The 21693-nt window shown below is 46.5% G+C and overlaps 1 protein-coding gene across 1 annotated transcript in view; it reads left to right on the top strand.

Annotated features, from left to right (window-relative positions):
* The window catches only part of BATF (basic leucine zipper ATF-like transcription factor), a 38510-nt gene extending 31828 nt beyond the window's left edge, over positions 1–6682 (top strand). Inside the window, exon 3 of the mRNA XM_007941353.2 lies at positions 6482–6682. Coding sequence (XP_007939544.1) covers positions 6482–6682 — 201 coding nt within the window. The remainder of the gene's footprint in view (positions 1–6481) is intronic.
* The last annotated feature ends 15011 nt before the right edge of the window (positions 6683–21693 follow it).

Here is a 21693-nt window from a genome sequence, read left to right as displayed (position 1 = left end):
ATATAATTATTATATTAATAACTGAAGAATCAGCTATGAACTTAATTCTCAACTTCCCTGCACATTTGGCTCACCTGGGAAATATTTTCTGAAATCTTGATGCCTGAGTCCTACCTTAGAACAATGAACTTGGAATTGCTGGCGCTGAAGTCCAGGAACTAAGACTTTCTAAAGCTCTCCAAAGGAGCCCTGGTGGCACAATGGTAAAGCACTAGGCTGCTAACCATAAGGTTTGTGGTTTGAACCCACCAGCCACTCCATGGGAGAAAGATGAGACAATCAGCTTCTGTAAAGATTTGCAGCCTTGGAAATCCCATGGGGCAGTTCTACTGTGTCCTATAGGGTTACTAGGAATTGGAATCGACTTGGCAGTGGGTTTTCTCATTTTCTTTTTTTCAAAGCTTTCCAGGCGATTCCAGTATGGAACAGTGACAGTTGAAGACTGTCTGGTGCATGCAAGAGAATGTTTGGAGTGAGTTTGGGGCAATTATATGGATCTATCCCCCAGATACTCTGTCCAAGATGCCTGATGGTTTAAACAACAAAAACAGTGTAAACCTTTAGGGAGAGAGAAATTATTAGTTGTTTTTCAAAATTGAGCTGGCTAGTGACAAGCTTTCTAAGTTGCTGTCATTTAAGATTGTGTTCAGCTACAAGTCATATAAAAACCATCAAAGAGAGGCTTCAATAGGCAGCAGTTTCTTTTCCTCACATAATGACAAGCTCAGAAGTGGATAGACCAGGGCTAGCACAAGGATATCATCAAAGAAACAAGATTCTCGTCTCTTTCTGCACAGCCATCTCAGTGTATGGTTTTCATCCTCAAGGGTACAAAATGGCTGCTGAACTTCCAGGTATCAAACTGTGTTGAGGGTGTGAGGCCTTTGTCCTTGGAAGACTTTGTATTTATATTTGGGAAAGGAAGCTCCCTAAGTATTTCTGCTCACATCTCATTGGTTGGAATTCTGTCACATGGCCATCGCTAGCTGCAAGGGAAGCTGGACATTTGAGTAATTTTTTCCCTCAGTCTCTTTAGTGGAAGGGAAATGAACAGGAGTTTGGGATGGATGCTGAGTAAATTAACATCTATGGTCTTTCACATTTGAGGTCCATAAAATCAGAGTCCTGAAGGCAAGGAACAGGTGTCAGCCTATGACTCCAGTCAGGGCCCCATAGTCATGACTCATGATGCTAAACATCTGTTGATGATGAAGACATTTGTGGTCCCAAAGTGTCAGCTTTTAGGCCTGACAGCGAAGATTTCTCAGACACACACATTATTCAGTGCACATACCTGTGGTCTGGTGACTCCTCTTCTTTCCTTCTAGAATGAGCAACAGGAGTTGGGGCTAATTGCCTCAGGAATGGTGGGAATGGTAGGCAGAGATCCCATCTAGGTTTGGGAAGTGTCCTACCTTTCTGCTGGTAGACTTTGGGAATGGTGAGCTCCACCGAATGTCTGCATTTGGTAAGCAGGGGGTGGTAACTTCTGGAAATTGAACATAAAGCTGAGTGTGTGGCATAAGCTTTGCACTCCACTCTCTTATTAAAATGTGAGCAGGAGCTTAAAGGCCTTCCTACTGAGAAATGACTGTGTGTCCTCATCTGGAAATCATGATTAGAAAATCCAAGGAGAAGGTCAAGACACTAAACCAGAGAGAGCAGGGAAGGGGCCCATACTCTGCTTAGAATGAGTGGGAAGTCCTGGGGTTAGAGCCCAGCTAGGAAATGCCAGCCCTTCCTTAGCCTTGGTGCCAACTGGCTCCCTGGGGGTACGGGAACTGCCTGGGGATTCCCTGCCATTCAGGAGCTCTTCCAGTGACCCCACCCCCACCTCCTCAGACCCTCCATTAGGGGATTTCCGAGAATGTTCCCATACCTGGGGCAGCCTCCTTGTCAGCCACTTCCAAGCTGCTTGTGGTTCACTCTATGGGTGGTATCAGGTGACTGCACAGGTGAGAGTGAATTGTGACAGGGAGCATCTGGATTCACACAAGGTGGAAGAGTAAATAGATGAAATTGGAAAGCCAACAGGGCTGAAGCCTCATGGGAGATAACTACCAAATATCATACAGTTTAAACAGACTTCAGAGGCAAGACAGGACAGTGGCCACAGATTCTGAACCCAGGCTGCATTGATTCAGTACTGGTGCAATAACTTATAAATTGTGAGGCATTAAATAAGTTTCTTAACTTCTCTGTACCTCAGTTTTCCTCTTCTGTAAAATGGGAATATTATCTACCACATAGGGCTATTTGTGAAGATTAAATACAATATTTCTAAAGTACTTAAGAGTGATTGTTATTTGTTATTTGCCATCGAGTCAGCCCCGACTCCTAGCGACCCCTCCTTGGGTTTCCGAGGCAGTTATCACTACAGAAGTAGGATTGCCCAACCTTCCTTCCGAGGAGTGGCTGGTGGGTTTGAACTGCCAGCCTCCTGGTTAGCAGTCAAGTGCCTTAGGCACTGTGCTACCAGAGCTCCTAAGAGTGATTAGCACATGATAACATTTAATAAATGTCAGGTAGTATTAGGTCAAACTAGGCTTTTCTTTTAAAAATTTAGTTTCTACTAATCTTTCTCATACGAATTGAGTCTACACTCCCACTCCCCTACCCACACACACACACCCCTTTCAAACATTTCAAGGATCTAGCTTGCTCACTCAGGTAGTAAATTTGGAACCTGAAATATTTGAGAGTTAGAGGGTGCTTGGAAGTCTTCCAACCCTGTGGTTTATCAACCTTAGTTGAACATTAAAATCCCCTGGGGGGCCTTCACAAGCAACTCTGGTGATGTAGTGGTTAACTCATTTAGCTGTTAACCAAAAGGTCGGTGGTTCAAACACCCCAGCCACTCAGTGGAAGGCAGATGAGGCAGTCTGCTTCCATAAAGATTTACAGCCTTGGGGGTCACTATGAGTCAGAATCAATTCAACAGGAGTGAGGGTTTTTTTTTTTTTTTTTTGGGGGGGGGGGGGGGGGAGGTGGAAGGAAGGCTTTAATAACCCAATGCCAGGTAGCATGGGACCTGTTGTTGTTGTTGTTATGTGCCGTCGAGTCGGCCCCGACTCATAGCGACCCCTCCTTGGGTTTCTGAGGCAGTATCACTACGGAAGTAGGATTGCCCAACCTTCCTTCCAAGGAGTGGCTGGTGGGTTTGAACCGCCAGCCTTCTGGTTAGCAGTCAAGTGCTTTAGCCACTGTGCTACCAGAGCTCGCATGGGACCTAGGCATCAATATTATTAAAGTTACGCAGGGATCCAATGTATGGCCATGGTTGACAACAATTGTTTTGGTACAGTCTTCCTGTTTTAAAGTGAGGTAAGTTGGGCTCAGAGAGGGAAAGCAACTCAGTGAAGGTCACCAGCCAGGTCGAGGACCCATGACTCACTGACCCCAATTACCACTGATGGTGTCCGTCACTGTCATGTATTCAGGATCTCATTCTGCATCTGGAGGAAGGTCTGGTCTCAAGTCAGCCCTTTTTCAGAGTAGCTGGACAAGTGATTCCTGCCCAGCTCAGCTCTGGAGACTGATGGCCATCTCTGCACTTGGAATAAGTAATTGATCTGGGATTGTTGTATTGTATTATGTTTTAAGGATCACCAAAACCAAGACCTGGTTTTCTTTTCAAAGATGACCAGGTGGCCAGGGTCTTCTTAGTGATCTCTTGAGACACTTGGCTATTGGAGTTGCCAGACTTTCTGTAGAAGCAGTCAGGTGTGGTGAAAGGAGCACAGGGCTGAGAAGGAAAGACCCCAATGCAAGCCCTCCTCTGCCCCTATGTGACTAAGGGTCTTTGAATCAATCACTCAAAATTTCTAGACCTCTGAGAAGGTGAGGTGAATCCTACACCCCTTTCTCCTAGCAGCTGCTGCCACCCAGCCTGTGGTCATTTTATAGAATATGCAGGGTAGGTTTGGCCCAGAGTGGTCTCATCTGTAAAGTGGGCATGGTGACAACACCTAGCCTTCCATGTCCAGGTGGGTTATTATGAAGGGCCTGGTAAGACATGGACCGATGCATTCAGAAAAACAGAGATTTCACCAGAAGCCCTAATTTACTTCTCAAACTTTCCTCTCCTCTTTCCCTTCACTGGCTTGTAGGCAAGGCTTCAAACCAGTTCAAATTGGTTCAGTCATGGCCAATGAAGCAAAATTGGAACAGACTTGAATTTTAAAAATTTGGATGAAGTGAAATAATGGAATGGGGAAAATTATAGGTCGAAGCCGTGGAATTGGTGATATGGAAGAGGCATAGCGAGCCCTTCCAGGGGCGTAATGTGGGAAATCAGATTATTGCCAGGGTTGTGGAGGGTGACACACATTCAAAGCAGCAGGGTCAGCCACCATCTTTGAGCAAGGCATCGTCATTTCCTACCCTATCAGTCAAGAGATTTGGCTATGCAACACATACACTCCCCTTGTTTTCTAAGGAGATCAAGTTTGTAGCAGGACATCGACTCAAAATTGTTCACATTTCAGTTACTGCTCAGTTCACTCACGTTTTACATATTCAGGTTGTTCAGATTTTGCTTCGTCAGCCATGACTGAACCGAGAGGAACTGGTTTGAAGCCCTGGTTCTAGGTTTCCAGCACTAATTGGAACATTAGTGGGTGTGATCTTTGTACCTCTGGATACACAGCTGCTCCATGGCTCCCTAGGCCAGTTGTCCCTTCAGGTGTGTGAGCCTTTTCCATAACATAACTGTCCCAAGGAGGGTCATAAGTGGATAGAGCAATGGCAGGCGGGGGTGTGTAAGAATTAGGTCTCCAAATAGTCACTTCTTCTGCAAAGGGAGTCAAACCCTTTCCCTTGTGTCTGGCTGGCTGCAGGGCCCCTGGGCTGGCAGGGCTGGTTTCTCTGGGGCCCATGCAGGAAGCAGTCTTTCTTCCCAAGGCAAAGGCTAGTTTCCTGTCACAGGTGGTTTTCTGGTTAAAGGCAACAGTGGTTACAAACCCCAACTAGAGCTCTGGGATCTGCAAGCCGGCAGGAGGGGAAGGTGAGAAAGCTAGAGAGAGGCCAGCAGAGCTTGCTTAGAGCCCAGGGAGGAAGGGCCTGCAGTCACTTCCCGAAAGCTGGGCCTGCCCCTAGGCGGGGAGAAGGTCAGAGAGGAGCAGTCCCTCCGCCTACCTTGGCCCCGCCCTTCAGCCTCGGGGTTTGCCCAGGCGCGTTGGAGCACAGAATTTACTGTAAATGTTGCCACTGGTGGAAACTCTCAGAGGGGGCGAGGAAAAGGGCTAGAGGAAGGGGCCAGAACTCCCGGCCCCCAGTTCCCGTCTTACCGACACCCTCACTCTCATTGTGTTGCCTTATCTTACCTTTCGGTAAAGGGGGGATGCTCTCCATCTGGAAGTGCCAGGAAACAGACAAATGGCAAAATGAATGAGCCAGCCACATCTTGCAGAAGAAGGCAGTGCCTGACTCCACTACCATGGCGACAGCTCTTGGTATCAGCCCCATTAAAAAATAAGCAAACAAACAAATCTGTGTCCCTAGAATCGATTCCAACTCACAGTGGCCCTGTGTGTTACAGAGTGTGTTTCTGATGGTTCTCCCAAGCAACAGGGGAATGTGTTTCCAAAAAAAAAGAAAGCACGCGTGCTTGGGCCATACCCAGAAGGCTGTAAAACAGGCTGTTGGATGAGCAGAATTGAATGGAATAGCACACTATCGTGGGTTCTCACCATTTGATATTTACAAAGACCTTGAGTGTTCCAGAATCTGAGTGAAGCAAATAATTAAGCATGGACTTTGTAAGACTAGATGCAAATACTAGGAACATGTGAAAAGCACATGGCATAACATAGGCGTGAAAGGAGTCAATTAATATAGGATATTCTAACACTGTTATCTGTTGTTTCAGGCTCTGGCCTGCCAATCAGTTTCCCTCAAACCAGTTACTTCTCACTCCACACACACACACACACACACACTCACAAAGACCAATGCACATAAGGAGCACACACATAGAAACTCATACATGCATTCACACACACACCCCTGTTAGGTCAAACCATATGACATTGCCATTTTTGTAGGTCACAACAGACAAATATCACTGCACATGGTTCAACCTAATTGTTGTTGTTAGTTGCCACTGAGTCGACTCTGATTTGTGGCAACCCCATGTGTGCAGACTAGAATTGTCCTCCATAGATTTTTGGATAACCAAGCTTGTCTTCTGAGGTGCCTCTGGGTGGGAATTGCCAACCTCTCAGCTAGTGGCTAAGCACTTAACAGTTGCTGCACCAGGGACTCTCCTTCAACCTCCTTATGAATACACGTGCACATATACACCTGTGTTTATACAGATACACCTATCCACATATACAAATAGATATGCACACAGGCACAAACTCATGTGTGCAGGAAATTCACAAACGCCCTTCTCCATGGCTGTGGTAGGAAAACGCTAACCTCCCCTCCCCCACCTGCTGCCTCCCCTGACACTAATGCCCACCCATCCCCCCCACAGGAGAGTGAAGACCTGGAGAAACAGAACGCAGCTCTGCGCAAGGAGATCAAGAAGCTCACAGAGGAGATGAAGTACTTCACGTCAGTCCTGAGTAGCCACGAGCCCCTGTGCTCAGTGCTGGCCACCAGCGTGCCCTCACCCCCCGAAGTGGTATACACCTTCCATCAGCCTCACGTCACCTCCCCACGCTTCCAGCCCTGAGCCTCGCAGTAGAGTGAGAAGAGCAGAGCCCTCATCCCTGATGCCCAAGCGGGCCTTGAGGGGCACACACCCAGACTGTGGCCAGGTTGCCCACGTCCCTCGGAGCCCTCTCTCCATTGGGAGACCCAGAGGCGGAGGCTTGCACAAGGATTGCACACAAGGACTGTAGTGGCTAGAGGAGTGTGAGGGCTCCCCGCAGGGTGGCAACCTGTCTGGGGGTGCTGCACCTCCATGTGGGGGGACCCCAAGTCAGAGCAACAGAAAGTATAATGCCCAAATCTCCTGGGTCAGAGGGAGGAGGGCAGGGGAGGGTTATTTTTCTAAATAAACGTTGTAAAAGATGCCAGCTTGACAGGGCCATTTCCTTGAAACCCTAGATTTTGTGGGGTTGGAGGTTTCATTTATTCTTGGTCTCAAGAGGTCCTCAAGAGCTCTGCTAACAGCTCTTCTTTTACGTGGTTTGTGAATCTACTTGGGAAGCTGGCTTTTTTCACTGCGTCTTCAGCCTTGCCTGTAGGCATCTGTCTTCTTTATTTTGCTCCCACATCACCTCCCCATGACCTCCCATCTTACATTCCTCATTGCCTTCTCTTTCTTGCAGTGGAAACTTCTAGGCAGGGAGAAGGACCAGTGTAAGATGCCATTCAGTGAAATGATAAGTCAGGTTGATACTATCCTCCCACTCAAACAACTACACTTATCCAGCACTGTTTCCAGCCCAGTAGCCAACTCTGGGAGATGCCGGGTATCAGGCACTGTGCAAGACAGCCTAGGAATACAGTGGCAACCTCTCACACTTAAGGCCAAAACTCAAAAACCAAAACCTCTGCCATCTTGTTGAATCAGATTCATAGTGATCCCATAGTGCAGAGTAGAACTGCCCCACAGTGTTTCTAAGACTGTAAATCTCTGTGGAAGCAGACTGCCTCATCTTTCTCCTATGGAGCAGTTGGTGGGTTCCAACCACCAGTCTTTTGGTTAACAACAGAACGCTTTGACCATTTTGCCACTAGAGCTTCTTACACTTAAGGTAGGGCTTTCCTAATCCTCTCTAGGGATAACCTGTGGCTCAGATTCACAGGGACCTTCCTGCCAATGGATCCACATGTCCTGCTGAAGACTGTCTCCCTTGGAAAGCACACATGACTTTACCGGTCTCCACAAGCCTCTGCAGTCTGCCATTTTGAGGGCCACAGTGACACAGTGTTGTCTTCAGGGCTTCAAAATCTCCCACTTTTGGTAGAATCTAAAACCAGAGTGCTCTAGTTTCCCCTGATGTCTACAGGTGCCTCAGTGATCCCTGGGCTGAGTCCTGCTGGTTGGCTGACACAGTCTTACCCACACAGCTGCTCAAGGTTGATAGCCACTTGAGGACTGCCCACACACATGACCCTGCTGAGCCCGACAGGGACAAAAGCAACAGAGAATGCCATGGAAGATGGCCAATTCAGCTTCTCAGTAACCCCCTCAGTCTCACTCCTTTGTCTTCAGAGGGATTGCCACTGCTGCTGCCTCTCTGCTGGCAGCCATCTTGGGATGTGATGAACACAGGGGAGAAGGTGGAAGGAGCAGGCTCACTTCTCTGTATCGTGGCGCCTCCTCAACCTGCCATCCGACAGCTCTGGTTGGTTTGAGGCTCTGGACCTTTCTGTAACCACATTTTTTTTACCTCTCTGGAATTATACCAATTTAGGGACGATCATGATTATTAATCTCCAGATAGGCCTGGAAAAGCCATGTCCCAGTGTGTGGTTACCAACCCAAGGCCTTTGAAACCACATTGCAGCAGTTGGGGTCCTCACCCTTGAAGCCATGGATGCCCTGGTGTGGACTGGGAACTGGGCTAAGCCTAGTACCTCAGAGCTTGTTGGAGACAGCCCAGAAGAGCTTCCCCAAGTAGCACCACTTCTTACAATTCAGAAACCTGCATTTTAATCTTTGGTCTCCCACAAAACTTAGAAAATAGGGCCTCTCTTCCAGTACTTGAGGAGCCCTGGTGGCACAGTGGTTAAGCGCTGGGCTGTTAACCCAAAGGTCAGCAGTTTGAACCAGATATGGCAGTCTGCTTCTGGAAAGGTTTACAGCCTTGGAAACCCTACAGGGGAAGTTCTGCTCTGTCCTGGAGGGTCACTGTGAATTGGAATCGACACGACAGCTGTGTGTATTTTGGTTTTCTTCCAGTACTCAGATTGGGTGCAGATTGGGTGTGTGGTGAGGGCTTGTACCAAGAAGGATCATTCTCATTCCTTTCCTTCAAGGGCTGGTTTTTGGAGCTAATGTTCCCTCTGGAGTCCCTGGTTAATGCACTTGATTCTGATGCAAAGATTGGAAGGAAGTTCAAATCCACACAGAGATGTCTTGAAAGAAGGTCCTGATAGTCTATTCTGAGAAAAATCAGCCATCGAAAACCGAATGGAGCAGAGTTCTAAGAGTTCTACTCTGACTCACTTGGAGTCTCCACGAATTGGATTTGACTCGATAGCAGCTGACGGTGCTCAGTCTGGCTCTTTCCCACCCCTCTGTTAGCAAGGTAACACCAAGAACCCAGTTATCACCTCAGATGTTGCATGCACTGAATAGAATACATTGTCCTTTCAGTTTTAAGCCTTAGAATTCTAGGTCTTGCTTTCTTTGCAGCTCACCCTGGTGGCTGGCCCCTCAAGGGAGTCGGGGGTAGCCTTTCTTCCAAGCAGAAGAGTTTTCTCCCCACCTCTGCTCTGATGCTGTGATTTTCCCCCTGAAATCCCCATAGAAGGCACATGACTGGGGCAGGGCATCTTCTGAATGACATTAAGGGCCAGAACTAGAAACACTGGGCTCACGTGTGCAGTTCCCATCCCTCGGACCTCTCTTCCCCTTTCATTCTCCACTTTCTAATGACCCCAAGCAGTTCCACTTCTTCTTTCTGATCAGCCTGGCAGAAGCAGCAAAGGGCTGAGCCTAGGACTAGTGCCAATGCTGACTTCATCTCAACACAGAGAAATCTTAGAGGCAGCCATGAGTAGAGATTTGGACTTCCAAAGTTTTGACCACACTACATCATGGATCCCAGTCTCCTATCCAAAGCAGGCATGGCTGCCTGGGCTGGTAGGCCACGAGACACAAACTTAAATGCTTTCAGGGCCCAGGCAGGCACTATAAATGCATGAAGCTTACTAGATTCAGGACAATCGAGAGTGGTGGAGAGTTGGCAAACTGAGGAATGAGTGAGTGCTTACCTGCCAAAAGTGAGCAGCTGTCCCTCAGTTCTAACTCATGCAGTCTCATGAGAACTCAGGCCCAGTGTTGCAATATCTTCCAATTTGTCAAGAGAAGCCAAAATCGGAATTTTTATATGAAATCTCCCAATTTTTAAAGCATTCTGCCTACCAAAAATAAATAAATAGATAGATAGCTAAATAAATAGACAGTTCAGGATCAAGCCTGTCCTGAACATTTGCAGGGCCTAGGACAGGAGTACAAATAGGAGCAATACACCATATGTCTGGGAGCTCTGGTAGCATAGTGCCTAAAGCACTTGGCTGCTAACCAGAAGGCTGGCGGTTCAAACCCACCAGCCACTCCTCAGAAGGAAGATGGGGCAATCTACTTCCGTAGTGATACTGCCTCAGAAACCAAGGAGGGGTTGCTACGAGTTGGGTCCGACTCGATGGCACATAACAACAACAACAACAACATACCATATGTCTAAATACTTAAATGTTATAAATCAATAATATGTTCTTTTCTCTTTCCTTGACAAACTGTCTGTATAACAACCTGGAAGACAAGGTTTACATTTAGAATTCTTGGACTCTTCAGAATTTTACATTAGGATGAAGTAGTGCAGGGAGAAAGAGCCCCCAGCCTGCAGCGTGCCCATTCCCTCCCTTTCCCTCCCCTCCCCGGCTCCTCCTGTCCACACTGCCTCTCATTCATGCCAGTGGACATACCAGCCTGCAAGGCCATGTTCTGTCTGCCCCCTTTTCTCCACAACCCACTAACCCTTGACCTCCCCTCAGTTCAAGGGCTGCACCCACCAGAGCCTTGGTCCATCCTTGGCAGAAGGACCTGGGTAAGAGGTCTGCAGTTTCCTGGGAGCCAGCACAGAGCTATTTAGGCTGAGGATTGTGGAGCCCTGGGGATATGGAAACAGGAGCCTGGGTGGAGCAAGCAGTTCATGCTGCACTGATAACCTGAAAGTTGGCGGTTCGATCCCACCCAGTGGCTCCATGGAAGAAAGTCCTGGTGAGCTGCTTCCATAAAGATTTATAGCCAAGACAACACCAACAACAATGGAATGGCCCTTGGGTGGTACAAATCATTTGCATCATCTGATAATCCTAGAGGTTGATGGTTTGAATCCACCCAGTGGCACCCTCAAGGAAACAGGTCTGGTGAGCTGCTTCCTTAAAGACTTTATTACAGTCAAGAAAACCCTATAGAGTAGTCCTACTCTGTCACACAGGGTCACCGAATCGAAATCAATGGCCACAGGTCTGGGGTTTTGTTGTTGTTGGGGGTGGCGGGTAGATAAGAGCAGGATCTGAAGGAGGTGCAGGGCTCTAAGTGGATACGTCTCCTAGGTCCTAAGGATCCTTGCCCCAAGCGAGGAGGATAGTGGGAGGGTGCCCAGCACCGGTTCCCTCTACAGTGGCAAGCCCATGGCAGATCTGAGAGCAGCACTGCACAGTCCACTAGTTTGTAAACTGATTTAGGTCAGCAACATCTGCCTTGAAAGCTGGGCTGTGGGAGAGTCCCAGGTGGCCAGCAGTGGGCACAAGAGGACATCGTTGCTATCTGTCACTTGACCTTAGGGTTCCTGGGGAATGTTTCTCCACCTCCTGTCCTCGGTGTTTATCTCTTACTGGCAGTGTCATCCCCGAGTTAGCATCAAAACAAATGACAGGAAATCCAGAATTTCGGTCCTCAGGTTGAGAAGCGTGGGTGGAGGGAGAGAGGCAAGCAAATCAATGCAAAGGTCACCGGGTACTAAACTTACCAGCAAGGTTTATAAATACTGCCGGCCAATGTTGCAATGGTGGCTGCAGCTTTATGAAGAAGGAGGCGAGAGAGCGGGGCACCCCATTTCTTTTTAGAACACACAGTCTGTCTCTGCTCCTCTGCCCTTGCCCCCTCTCCCCCACTAAATTTAGACTAAGATGATAATACTTATCTTTTATCTATCAGAAGGGATTGGAATTTTAAGAGGGGCCTGCAGAGAGAAGGAATCCCAGGAGGTAGTTAGTGTGCTCTGCTGCTGATTGACAGGTTGGAGGTTTGAACCTACCCAGTGGCACCTCGGAAGAAGTGCCCTGTGATCAATCTCTGAACAATCAGACATTGAAAACCCTGCAGAGCACAGCTCTCCTCCATAACTGCAGGTCGCCATGTTGTTGTTGTTGTTGTTATGTGCCGTCGAGTCGGCCCCGACTCATAGTGACCCCTCCTTGGGTTTCCGAGGCAGTATCACTACGGAAGTAGGATTGCCCAACCTTCCTTCCGAGGAGTGGCCGGTGGGTTTGAACTGCCAGCCTTCTGGTTAGCAGTCAAGTGCTTTAGCCACTATGCTACCAGAGTGAGTCGGCATCAATTCAGTGGCAATGATGTTCGAATATCAGCAGGGTCACCCATGGGGGACAGGCTCCAGTGAAGCTTCCAGACTAAGACAGACAAGGAAGAAAGGCCTGGGTTTCTCCCTAGGTTGGAAGACACCCCAAACACACAGTAGTTCCAACAGTGGCCTTGAGCGTACCAATGGCTGTGAAGATGATGGAGGAGCAACACACTGTTTGGTTCCATGTGGGGTCACCGTGAGCCAGAGCAGACTCAAGGAAGCAATAGGGAGAGCTGTGCTTGACCAAAAGGAACGAGTTCCTTGTGGCAGCATTTCAGGTTTTGTGGCGAGTGTGTAGAGGAGACAGTTAATGGAAATTTTGCCATGTGAATGACTGGGTACCAGAGGATTAGAGAATGGGGTATAAAGGGAACAGCAATATAACCCTGTTGTGAACCTTGTTTCTCAACTGATTGGTCTATAGTTTGAGTTAATCCACTTACAGGAAGATAGAGTGGAAACCTGATCCTGGTTTGAACAATCTATCAGCAGACAGAACTGAGGAGCCTCCTTTATTTATTGGAATCAGCAGGAATATTGGCAGAGACAAATTCCAATACTGTCCACAAGGCTTGTCTGACTTATTCTGTAAGATTTCTGTAAAGAGATTGCTGAAGAACTTGTCACTGTGCCTGGAAACCAAGGTTAGGAGAGATGGCAGAGACTAATGATGCCCTCCCCAAACCATTCTCCTTCTTTCCCTTACTCACTGAGCTCTTATTTTGTGTAGGATGACACTGTGGCTTGCTAAAAAAAAGAAAAAAAAAAATTACATTTCCTAGCCCCTCTTGCAGCTAGAGATGGCCATGTGACCTAGTTTTGGTCAATGAGACAGAAGCAGAACTTTCTGGGTAGGCTTATGGGTAGCTCTTTAACAGGTGGGGCTGTCTCAGCTGGCAGATGCCTTTCTCCTTCTTTCAGCCTGGAAGTTGGACGTGATGCTGGAGATGGGGCGACCATCTTAGGACCATGAGACAACCATGAGTACACAGGAGGAAAAGGATTCTGGGTCCCTGGTCACACCGCTGAGATGTGACACAAACTCTGGACAGCCTGCTTCTAGACTTCTTTTACATGAAAGTGGAAAGGTGGTTATTTTGTTGGGTTTGTTGTTTTAAAAACAAAAACAAAAAAAACTGTAGCTGTTGAGGACTAATTTTCTCTAATGCAGAAGCCAAAGGGACAAACAGTCAAACAAGGAATTTAAACCATTCCCTGAACTCAATGGTTCTCAACACAGGGGTGCGTGTAGAGGTGGGGGAATTTTATTCCTCTGGGGATATTTGGAAATGTCTGAAGACATTTTGATTGTCACACCCTGGGTGGGGGTACTATTGGCATCCAGAGAGCAGAGGCCAGTGATGCTGCCAGAGGCCTTACCATGCACAGGGCAGTCCCCTACAACAGAGAATTATCTGACTCTGAGTTAGCACCAAGGTTGAGAAGCTGTAGCTTCCAGGACACCAGACCTTCAGCTACCAATCTACTCTGACACGTGTCCACCCCTCCTCTCTTGGAATCAACCCCAGGGTCCTGGCCAGTCTAGGATGTTCACATCCTTGACCACGTTTTGCACTTTCTTTTCCTAAGCCTTCACTCTGACTACAATCCCTCTTACCTTTGCAGTGGCTCTTCAGGTGGATTCCAGGAATTTTCATTTTTAATATGCTTCCCTGGTGATTCTGATTGAAATGACACGAGAAGCCTGGCTTTGTGTTACATTTGATGTTTGAAATCCTACCCATTTTTCAAAATCCAATTCAATTGCCACAGCATCTGCCTGGAATGTAGGATGATTGTTCTGGTTACCTAGTGCCATTCTGACAAGAATATACCACAAATGGGATGCTTGAACAACAGGAGTTTATTATTCTCTTACAGTTCGGGAGGCTTGAAGTCCGAGTTCAAAGTGCCAGGCTCTAAGGGCTGTATGAAAGCCCCTTGACCTTGGGCTTCAGCTCTGCCTCTTGTTCCCAGCCCACTGAAGCTAGAGGCATCTCTTCACTCAGGCAACTACTGGCTGCTGAGGCTAACAAGCCCAGGGTCAACAAATAAAATGGCACAGTCCCAATGTTACCAAACCACATGGCAGGCCATTAATTCCAGTCCATTAAAAGTCCCAAGGTCTGCAGAGCATGGCAGGCTGCTGAACAACAACAGGGCTACACACAGGATTCAAGCATGCCATAAGCTAGAGACTATTCCCTAAGCTGTTTCTTATATACAGGAAGCAGACCACATCCCTAAAGCAGCTACTCAGCTGCTCACAGCAGATTCCACCGTGGACTTGATTACCAGTCACATCATGGGGAATACTCCATCCAGCTGCCCAGCCACTCAAAAGGCCCAGCCAAGTTGAGATACAAACTTGACCACCACAATGATGGTAGGTGATACTTGGATAAAACTTATTTACTTTGGTTGGTATACATTTATTTTAGTAAGTTTAGTGGTTTCCCATTTATTATAGTGATATACTGTTCTTTTACAAATAATTCACTTTCACAAAAAAAAAAAGTGAATTGACTTAAAGAAAAATATGTTAAAAATTAAAGCCATTTAGGAAATGTACCCATAAACCCATTGCTGTTGAGTGTCAGCTCTAGGTGATCCCATGAGTTAGAGACTAGAACTGTGTTCTATAGAATTGTCTTGGCTGTAATCTATGAGTTGGAATCAACTTGACAATGATGAGTTTTGGTATCTTTAAGGAGTCCTGGTGGCATAAAGATTAAGGGCCTGGCTGCTAACCAAAAGGTCAGCAGTTCAAATCCACCTGTGGCTCTGCAGAAGAGACTTGGCTATCTGCTCCCATAAAGATGACGAGCTCGTAAACCTGATGGGGCAATTCCCCTCTCCTTTAGTGTCACATGAGTTGGAATCTACTTGAGAGCACACAACAGTCTTTACGGTAGCAGATTGCCAGATCTTTCCTCCATGATGGCCACTGGGTGACCATTTGCACCACGCAAAGACCTTGACAATGTACACAGGATATAAATATCCACTTTGCTTTCCATATTGTTGCTTTTTAATGGGCACAGAAGAGAAGCGGGTAAAGGAGAGGTGAATCAAACCTTGCAAAACTAAGATCAGTGATACTCTTCTTTTGTTTAAGAATACGTATATTACCATGTGATCTGCAGCCTAGATGACTATGAGACCAGAAGAACTAGATGGTGCCCAGCTATCATGGTCAACCACTAGGAGGGAGATCTATGTAGGAGATCCTGGATAGAGAGGGAGAACAATGTGGAACAAAACTCAAAATCATTTGGGAAAAATAAAAGGGAGGGGGACCAGGTTTGCTGGTCTGATAGAACCTGGTGGAACCCCTGAGACTATGGCCCCTAGCTGCCCTTTAGATCTGGAATTGAACCCACACCTGTGGCTTCCAACCAAACAAAAAACAGGCATATGAGTTGAACATTTACCTGAGGTAGATACACTCCTTGGAGAAAACAATCTTGGGAGAAAGAAGGGCTGTTTATGAATAGGGAGACAGCTCAGGGGGCACGAGTGCATGGAGGAATGGACACAGGGAAGAGGTAACTATCAAGAGGAAGTGGGAGGGGAGCTGTTGCATTGTGGTAAATTGTAGTCAATGTCATGAGACAAAGTGTATGTGAACTGCTGTATGGAAAGTTAATTTGCTCTGTAAATTTTCACCCAAATCACAATTTAAAAAAAAAAAAAAAAAAGAATACGTATATTTAGATTTATAAACTTTGGTAACAAGGTGTAAGCAATAGTGTTAGGAAGCCCGTAAGTTGTTCCTGAAATGCCACTGTTCTGTTTTCTCTAGAGAACATCACTTTCCAGGTCTGCAAAATGAAGAGCAGCATCTCATTTTCCCAATTTGTAGCATTTCAAGATTTGGACACCAGACATTGCAAACCATCTCGCAGCTTGCAACCCTAGACCCAGGCCCTCATTTTAGAGATCACCTTGTCATATGTGTGCCATTGGAGCAATTAGATTGAGAGTCAGATCAGTACAAGGTCACCCCCTCCACTAGCACATCTAAGTGAAGTCAGCACTATTCACACAAAATGCTTATCAACTCCCCCCTGCACTAGCAGGGTTTAAGAGCTACTCAAGCTATCAAGGTAAAGACCCAGATGCTTGGCAGGACCCTAGGAGCCTTGGAGTATCTGCCCCGGTTTACCACACACCACTTACATGTTTCCTCTGCAGCGAGCTTCTGTCTCTTTCTCCGATTCTCCATGCTCCCTCCTGGGTAAGAGCCCTTGCTCCTGGTGTTGGTCTTAATTGGAACAGTGTTTACCTCATACCAAAAAACCAAACTTACTGCCATCGAGTCAGATCCGACTCATAGCGACCCCTCCTTGAGTTTCCAAGGCAGTATCTCTACGGAAGTATATTGTCCAACCTTCCTTCTGAGAGTGGCTAGTGGGTTTGAACCCCCAGCCTTCTGGTTAGCAGTCAAATGCCTTAGGCACTATGCCAGCAGAGCTCCCATCAATGAAATGCAAGTAACAAAATTGAAAATCAACCAATATAGGATGGCAAGCATCAATCAGATCCTCTAAGGTGGGAATCAAGGGAAGGACCACTTTCTCGTTGTATAGCAACATTAAGGAGTTTATTGAGGGATAGAAATGTTCCCAATGAACCAGGAAGACATCCAAATTCACAGAGTGAAGACAGCAACTCTGCCAGGCAATGAGGAAGAAAACATATTTGTACAGTTGGAGCAGGAACCAAAAGTTGCAAATCATAATTGGCTGAAAGACAATGAGAAGAGTCAAAGTCGGGATGTCTAAGAGCAGGGATTTAGCAGGGACAGATGGATGGACGATATATACATAGGATTACAGGATTGGAGGTCGGGCAATCCTACTTCTGTAGTGATACTGCCTCGGAAACCCAAGGAGGGGTCGCTATGAGTCGGGGCCGACTCGACGGCACATAACAACAACAACAACGAGGGGTATGTAATCACAAAAATATGTGCTCTTCAGTTTATTACAGGTGGTCACAGGACAATGACAGGACAGCTTTTTTGGGTAACCTGTTCTAAAAATTGCTTTCTCAGTCATGTCTGTTTCTGGGGGTTTGTTATAAAGATTTATTGATAATACTACACAACAAAACCCTCAGTTATAAACTATTACGTCTTGCATCTGTTTGACCCGAGTGGCAAAACCCTCCAGCAGGAGGATGTGATGTTCTGCACCTGCCAGATCACAGAGAAGAAGAATATACCTTTAGGATATATAGTCAGTATCAAGGTTAGGTCAGCATCAAGGTTGGAGGGACCGTGTGTAGAAAGGACAACTTTAAAATTCAACATGGATTCTAGACTCATCTCATGACTTTAACATGGAGTTACGACTCCATTTTCAGATTGCTCTATTTATACACACAGAGTGCCTCTGATTTTAAGCTCTCATACATCATGGAGACGGTAGAAATTGGGAGAGGAGCACCAAGTGGGGGCCAGAAGAGGCTGGGGGAGGTGAACCATGTCTGCCAAGTCACACTGTCATGTAGGTTTTAGTTTTGTGCCCAGATGTCCCTTGCCAAATAGAGGCAAGGACCAGGATCGGAATGAAAGCAAAATAGAGTGGTGATCAGGGCTCTGTAGGAGGCACATTGGCCTTTGCCCACCCTCAGCTGCTTCGGTGCTAGTCCTCAGAGTTCCGCTTCCATGAAATGTACGATGGAGGTTGGCCTATCTGGTGGCTCTCCATTCCCCCAGCCCCTGCACACACAAACACAACCTGCAAACCAATTCTCTGACCCAGAGAAGTAGAGGATACTTTTCTTCTTTCTTCCTTGTGTAAAAATATGGTAACTAACTGCTATAATTTTCTTTTTTTATTGTGAGTTGGGTGCAAATTTACAAAGCAGATTCATTTTATAACCAACAGGTCATGTTGTCGTTGTTGTTAGATACTGTCAAGTCGGCTCCCACTCATAGCATCCTTATGTATAACAGAACGAAATACTGCCCAGTCCTGTGCCAGCCTCACAGTTTTTGCCATACCTGAGCCCATCATTGCAGCCACTGTATCACACCATCTCTTTGAGGGCCTTCTCCTCCCTCACTGACCCTCCACTTTACCAAGCATGATATTCTTCTTCAGGGAATGACCCCTTCTGACAACATGACCAAAGTAGATGAGACTAAGTCTGGCCATTCTTACTTCCAAGGAGCATTCCGCCTGCATTTCTTCCAAGACAGTTTTAGTAGTTCTTCTGGAAGTCTATGGTACTCTCAGCATTCTTCACCAACACCACAACTAAAAAGCATCAACTCTTCCTCAGACTTCCTTATTCATTGTCACATGCATATAAGGCAACTGAAAATACCATGGCTTGGGTTAGGTGTACCTTAGTCTTCAAGGAGACATCTTTGTTCTTCAGCACTTTAAAGAGGTCTTTTGCAGCACATTTGCAATGTGTCATCTGATTTCTTGACTGCTGCTTCCATTTGTGTTGATTGTAGAACCAAGTAATATGAAACCTTTGACAACCTCAATCTTCTCTCCATTCATTTATCATGATGCTGCTTTCAATTTTGTTCAATATTTTTTCTCCCCCTCTATGCAGGATCTCCACATATTTTATTGACCTACACATATTTTATTTCAGGGCACTGATTATGATCCCCACATTGGAAGAGTTCTCCTCCTCCTTCCTCCCCATGATTACCCCTTCCTTCAGAAGGCTGGCGGTTCAAACCCACCAGCCACTCCTCGGAAGGAAGATTGAGCAATCTACTTCCATAGAGATACTGCCTTGGAAACCCAAGGAGGGGTCACTATGTATCTCAATCGACTGGATGGCACTGAGTTTGGTTTTTGATTTCTGGTGGTGTAATGGGTAAGGCATTTGGCTTCTAACCCCAAGGTCGGCAGCTCAAGCTGGAGGAAGATGAGGCAATCTACTTCTGTAAAGATTTACAGCCTTGGAAACCCAAGGGGGGTCGCTGTAAGTTGAAATCAACTTGATGGCAGTGGGTTTGGCTTTTTGCTTTTTTGGTTTATGTCCTTACCTATGCGTTCCTGTCTGTCAAGCCTTCCCCCTAAGCAAATCCTGCCCTTCCTGATCTTGCAAGGTTGACTTTTCTAAGGGGTGCATCTCCCTGGGGTAGATCTTCAGCTTATAGGCTTTTCATTGTTTGGCTGAGAGCTAACCCGAAGGAGTGAGTCCAATTCCAGGTCCAAAGGGTCACCCAGGGTCACAGTCTTAGGGTTTCACCAGTCTCTATCTGACCAGTAATTCTGGTCATTTTTGTGGTTTTGAATTTTGTTCAACATTTTTCCTCCCACTCTATCCAGGATCTCCAATTTTTATTCCATTTCGAGTGCTTGACATTGGTAGCTGGACACTGTCTAGTTCTTCTGGTCTCAGGCTCATGAAGGCTGAGGTTCCCATGGTCAATTAGTCCCTCGGACTATTTGTTTCCATTTGTCTTTGATTTTCTTCATTGTTCTTTCCTCTGTACAAGGAAAGACCAATGATTGCATCTTAGATGGCCCAGTTGCAACTCACCAAAGTAAGATATAGAACAATATTTTTACATACTATGTTGTACCAATTAAGTTTGATGTCCCCCGAGATCATGGTCCCCAGCCCTCAAGCCTGGTGACTCACTCCCTCAAAGTGCTAAGACGCTAAGATGCTACCCCAACCTTGTCCCCTGTTAGTTCCATAATGTATATGGATATTTTTGTAGCACATTCAAACCTACACAGAGAAATATCACCAGCCAGACCTATCTATGATCATAGGTATATTCCCTTTCACCTACCCACACCTGATCTTCTCACCTGTCTGCCTACGTTTCCACCCATAGACGAGTGTTTGTTATTACTGCTAATGTAGTATCAGGTAAGTAATAGCGTTTGTCTGTCTTGTCTATACCTTTTATGCATCTCTCTCTCTCTGTCCTCCTTTTCCCTATTGTTATTGTGCTAGTCACACACTTTTGTTGTATTGTCTTTCCCTTCACCCACCATCAACACATGACTCTTAATTCTAATCAGTCTCCCTAATTAAACTAAATCCAAACTAAACCCATTGCCATCAAGTTCATTATGATTCATACTGACCCTATAGGACAGAGTAGAATTGCCCCACAGGGTTTCCAACTATCGGTTTGCAGCTGAGCACTTAAACATTGCACTACCAAGGCTCTTCCTCCCTCATTAGAATCTCAAATATGGGAACAGCCATGTTAATTTCTCCTGAGAAGAAGAGAGACATCTACCCATATCGTGGACAAAGCCACCAGCGTTGACTAAATGGTGAGCAGCCAAATGACTGTCTCAATAGGCTAGTCACTGTTCAGTTAGTGGTGGAGTGCTTAACGCTAGCAGGTGTTAACATCTATTTCTAAGTAAAAAATTAAACTTCTGTGCTAGAAGAAAGAAAACAAAGAGGAAAGGGAGGAGTAGAAGGGCGGAAAGGACGGGAAAAGTTAGATGTCTTCCTAGAAAAATCACCCTAGGGGCCTTCCCCTTGTCTTCCTGCTCCCCCGGCTGTGTCCTGAATGTGTATCTATATGCTCAGACTAAATGAGCACTTCGGGGCACTCTTGAAAGAGAAAAGAAGGTGCAAGAAAAGGGTGAGGCAGAAGGGGACAGTGCTGTTGACCCTTCTCACTGGGGCAGGAGGATGACAGAGACCTGCGTGGCCTTACTAAACATTTCCTTCATTTTCTGTCCACATCTACTCTATTATTTTAGGTACTATTATCATCCCCATTTTACAGACAAAGAAACTCAAAAGAGGTTAAATGGTTTGCCCAAAGTCACACAGCTAAGTTCAGAGATGAGGCTCAGACTTGCCTTTGATGCCTCCAAAGCTGGAATTTATGCCAAGCTTGATTGCACTTGGGTGAACTTGAGATGCACCGCCGCCCCCACCCACCCACCCATTATAGCCAGGGATCATAGCTGATGCCAGCAACAGTCCTGAGTTAGTGCTGCCACCTGGTGGCAAGGTAGAGAACTACGGAGACCAATCTTTCGCTCCCACACCCCTTCCTCCCCCTCTCTGCTTTCCATTTCTTAAGAGAGACCTAGATGGCTTGCTTTCTACCTCTGGTAGCCAACTGTTGCTTGTTTTAGTAGGAGAAGATGGGATACAGAGATCTGAGCTGGCATCTCATCAGGCTTCCTCACTGCCCATCGCTGATGGGGGTTGTCAGGGGCTGTGGTTAGGCGCCAACCAGGGTGATCGCAGGCAGGCACGGTGGAACAAGCTGTTGCCTGCTTGTGATCCATGGGGCTTTCATCAGCTTCAAGACTTTCTTCCTAGTTTGTCTTAGTCTGGATGTTCTGCTGAAACCTGTTCAGCATCACAGCAAGTCACAAGCCTCCACTGACAGACAGGTGACGGCTGTGCATTGAATGTGAGGTGCATCGACTGCGAGTTAAAC

This window comes from Orycteropus afer, unplaced genomic scaffold (genome assembly GCF_000298275.1).
Source record: "Orycteropus afer afer isolate SDZICR_OR568_19922 unplaced genomic scaffold, OryAfe1.0 scaffold00079, whole genome shotgun sequence".
Classification (NCBI taxonomy): domain Eukaryota; kingdom Metazoa; phylum Chordata; class Mammalia; order Tubulidentata; family Orycteropodidae; genus Orycteropus; species Orycteropus afer.
The sequence above is the reverse complement of the archived record's forward strand: the minus strand, read 5'-3'. Positions and strand labels throughout refer to the sequence as shown.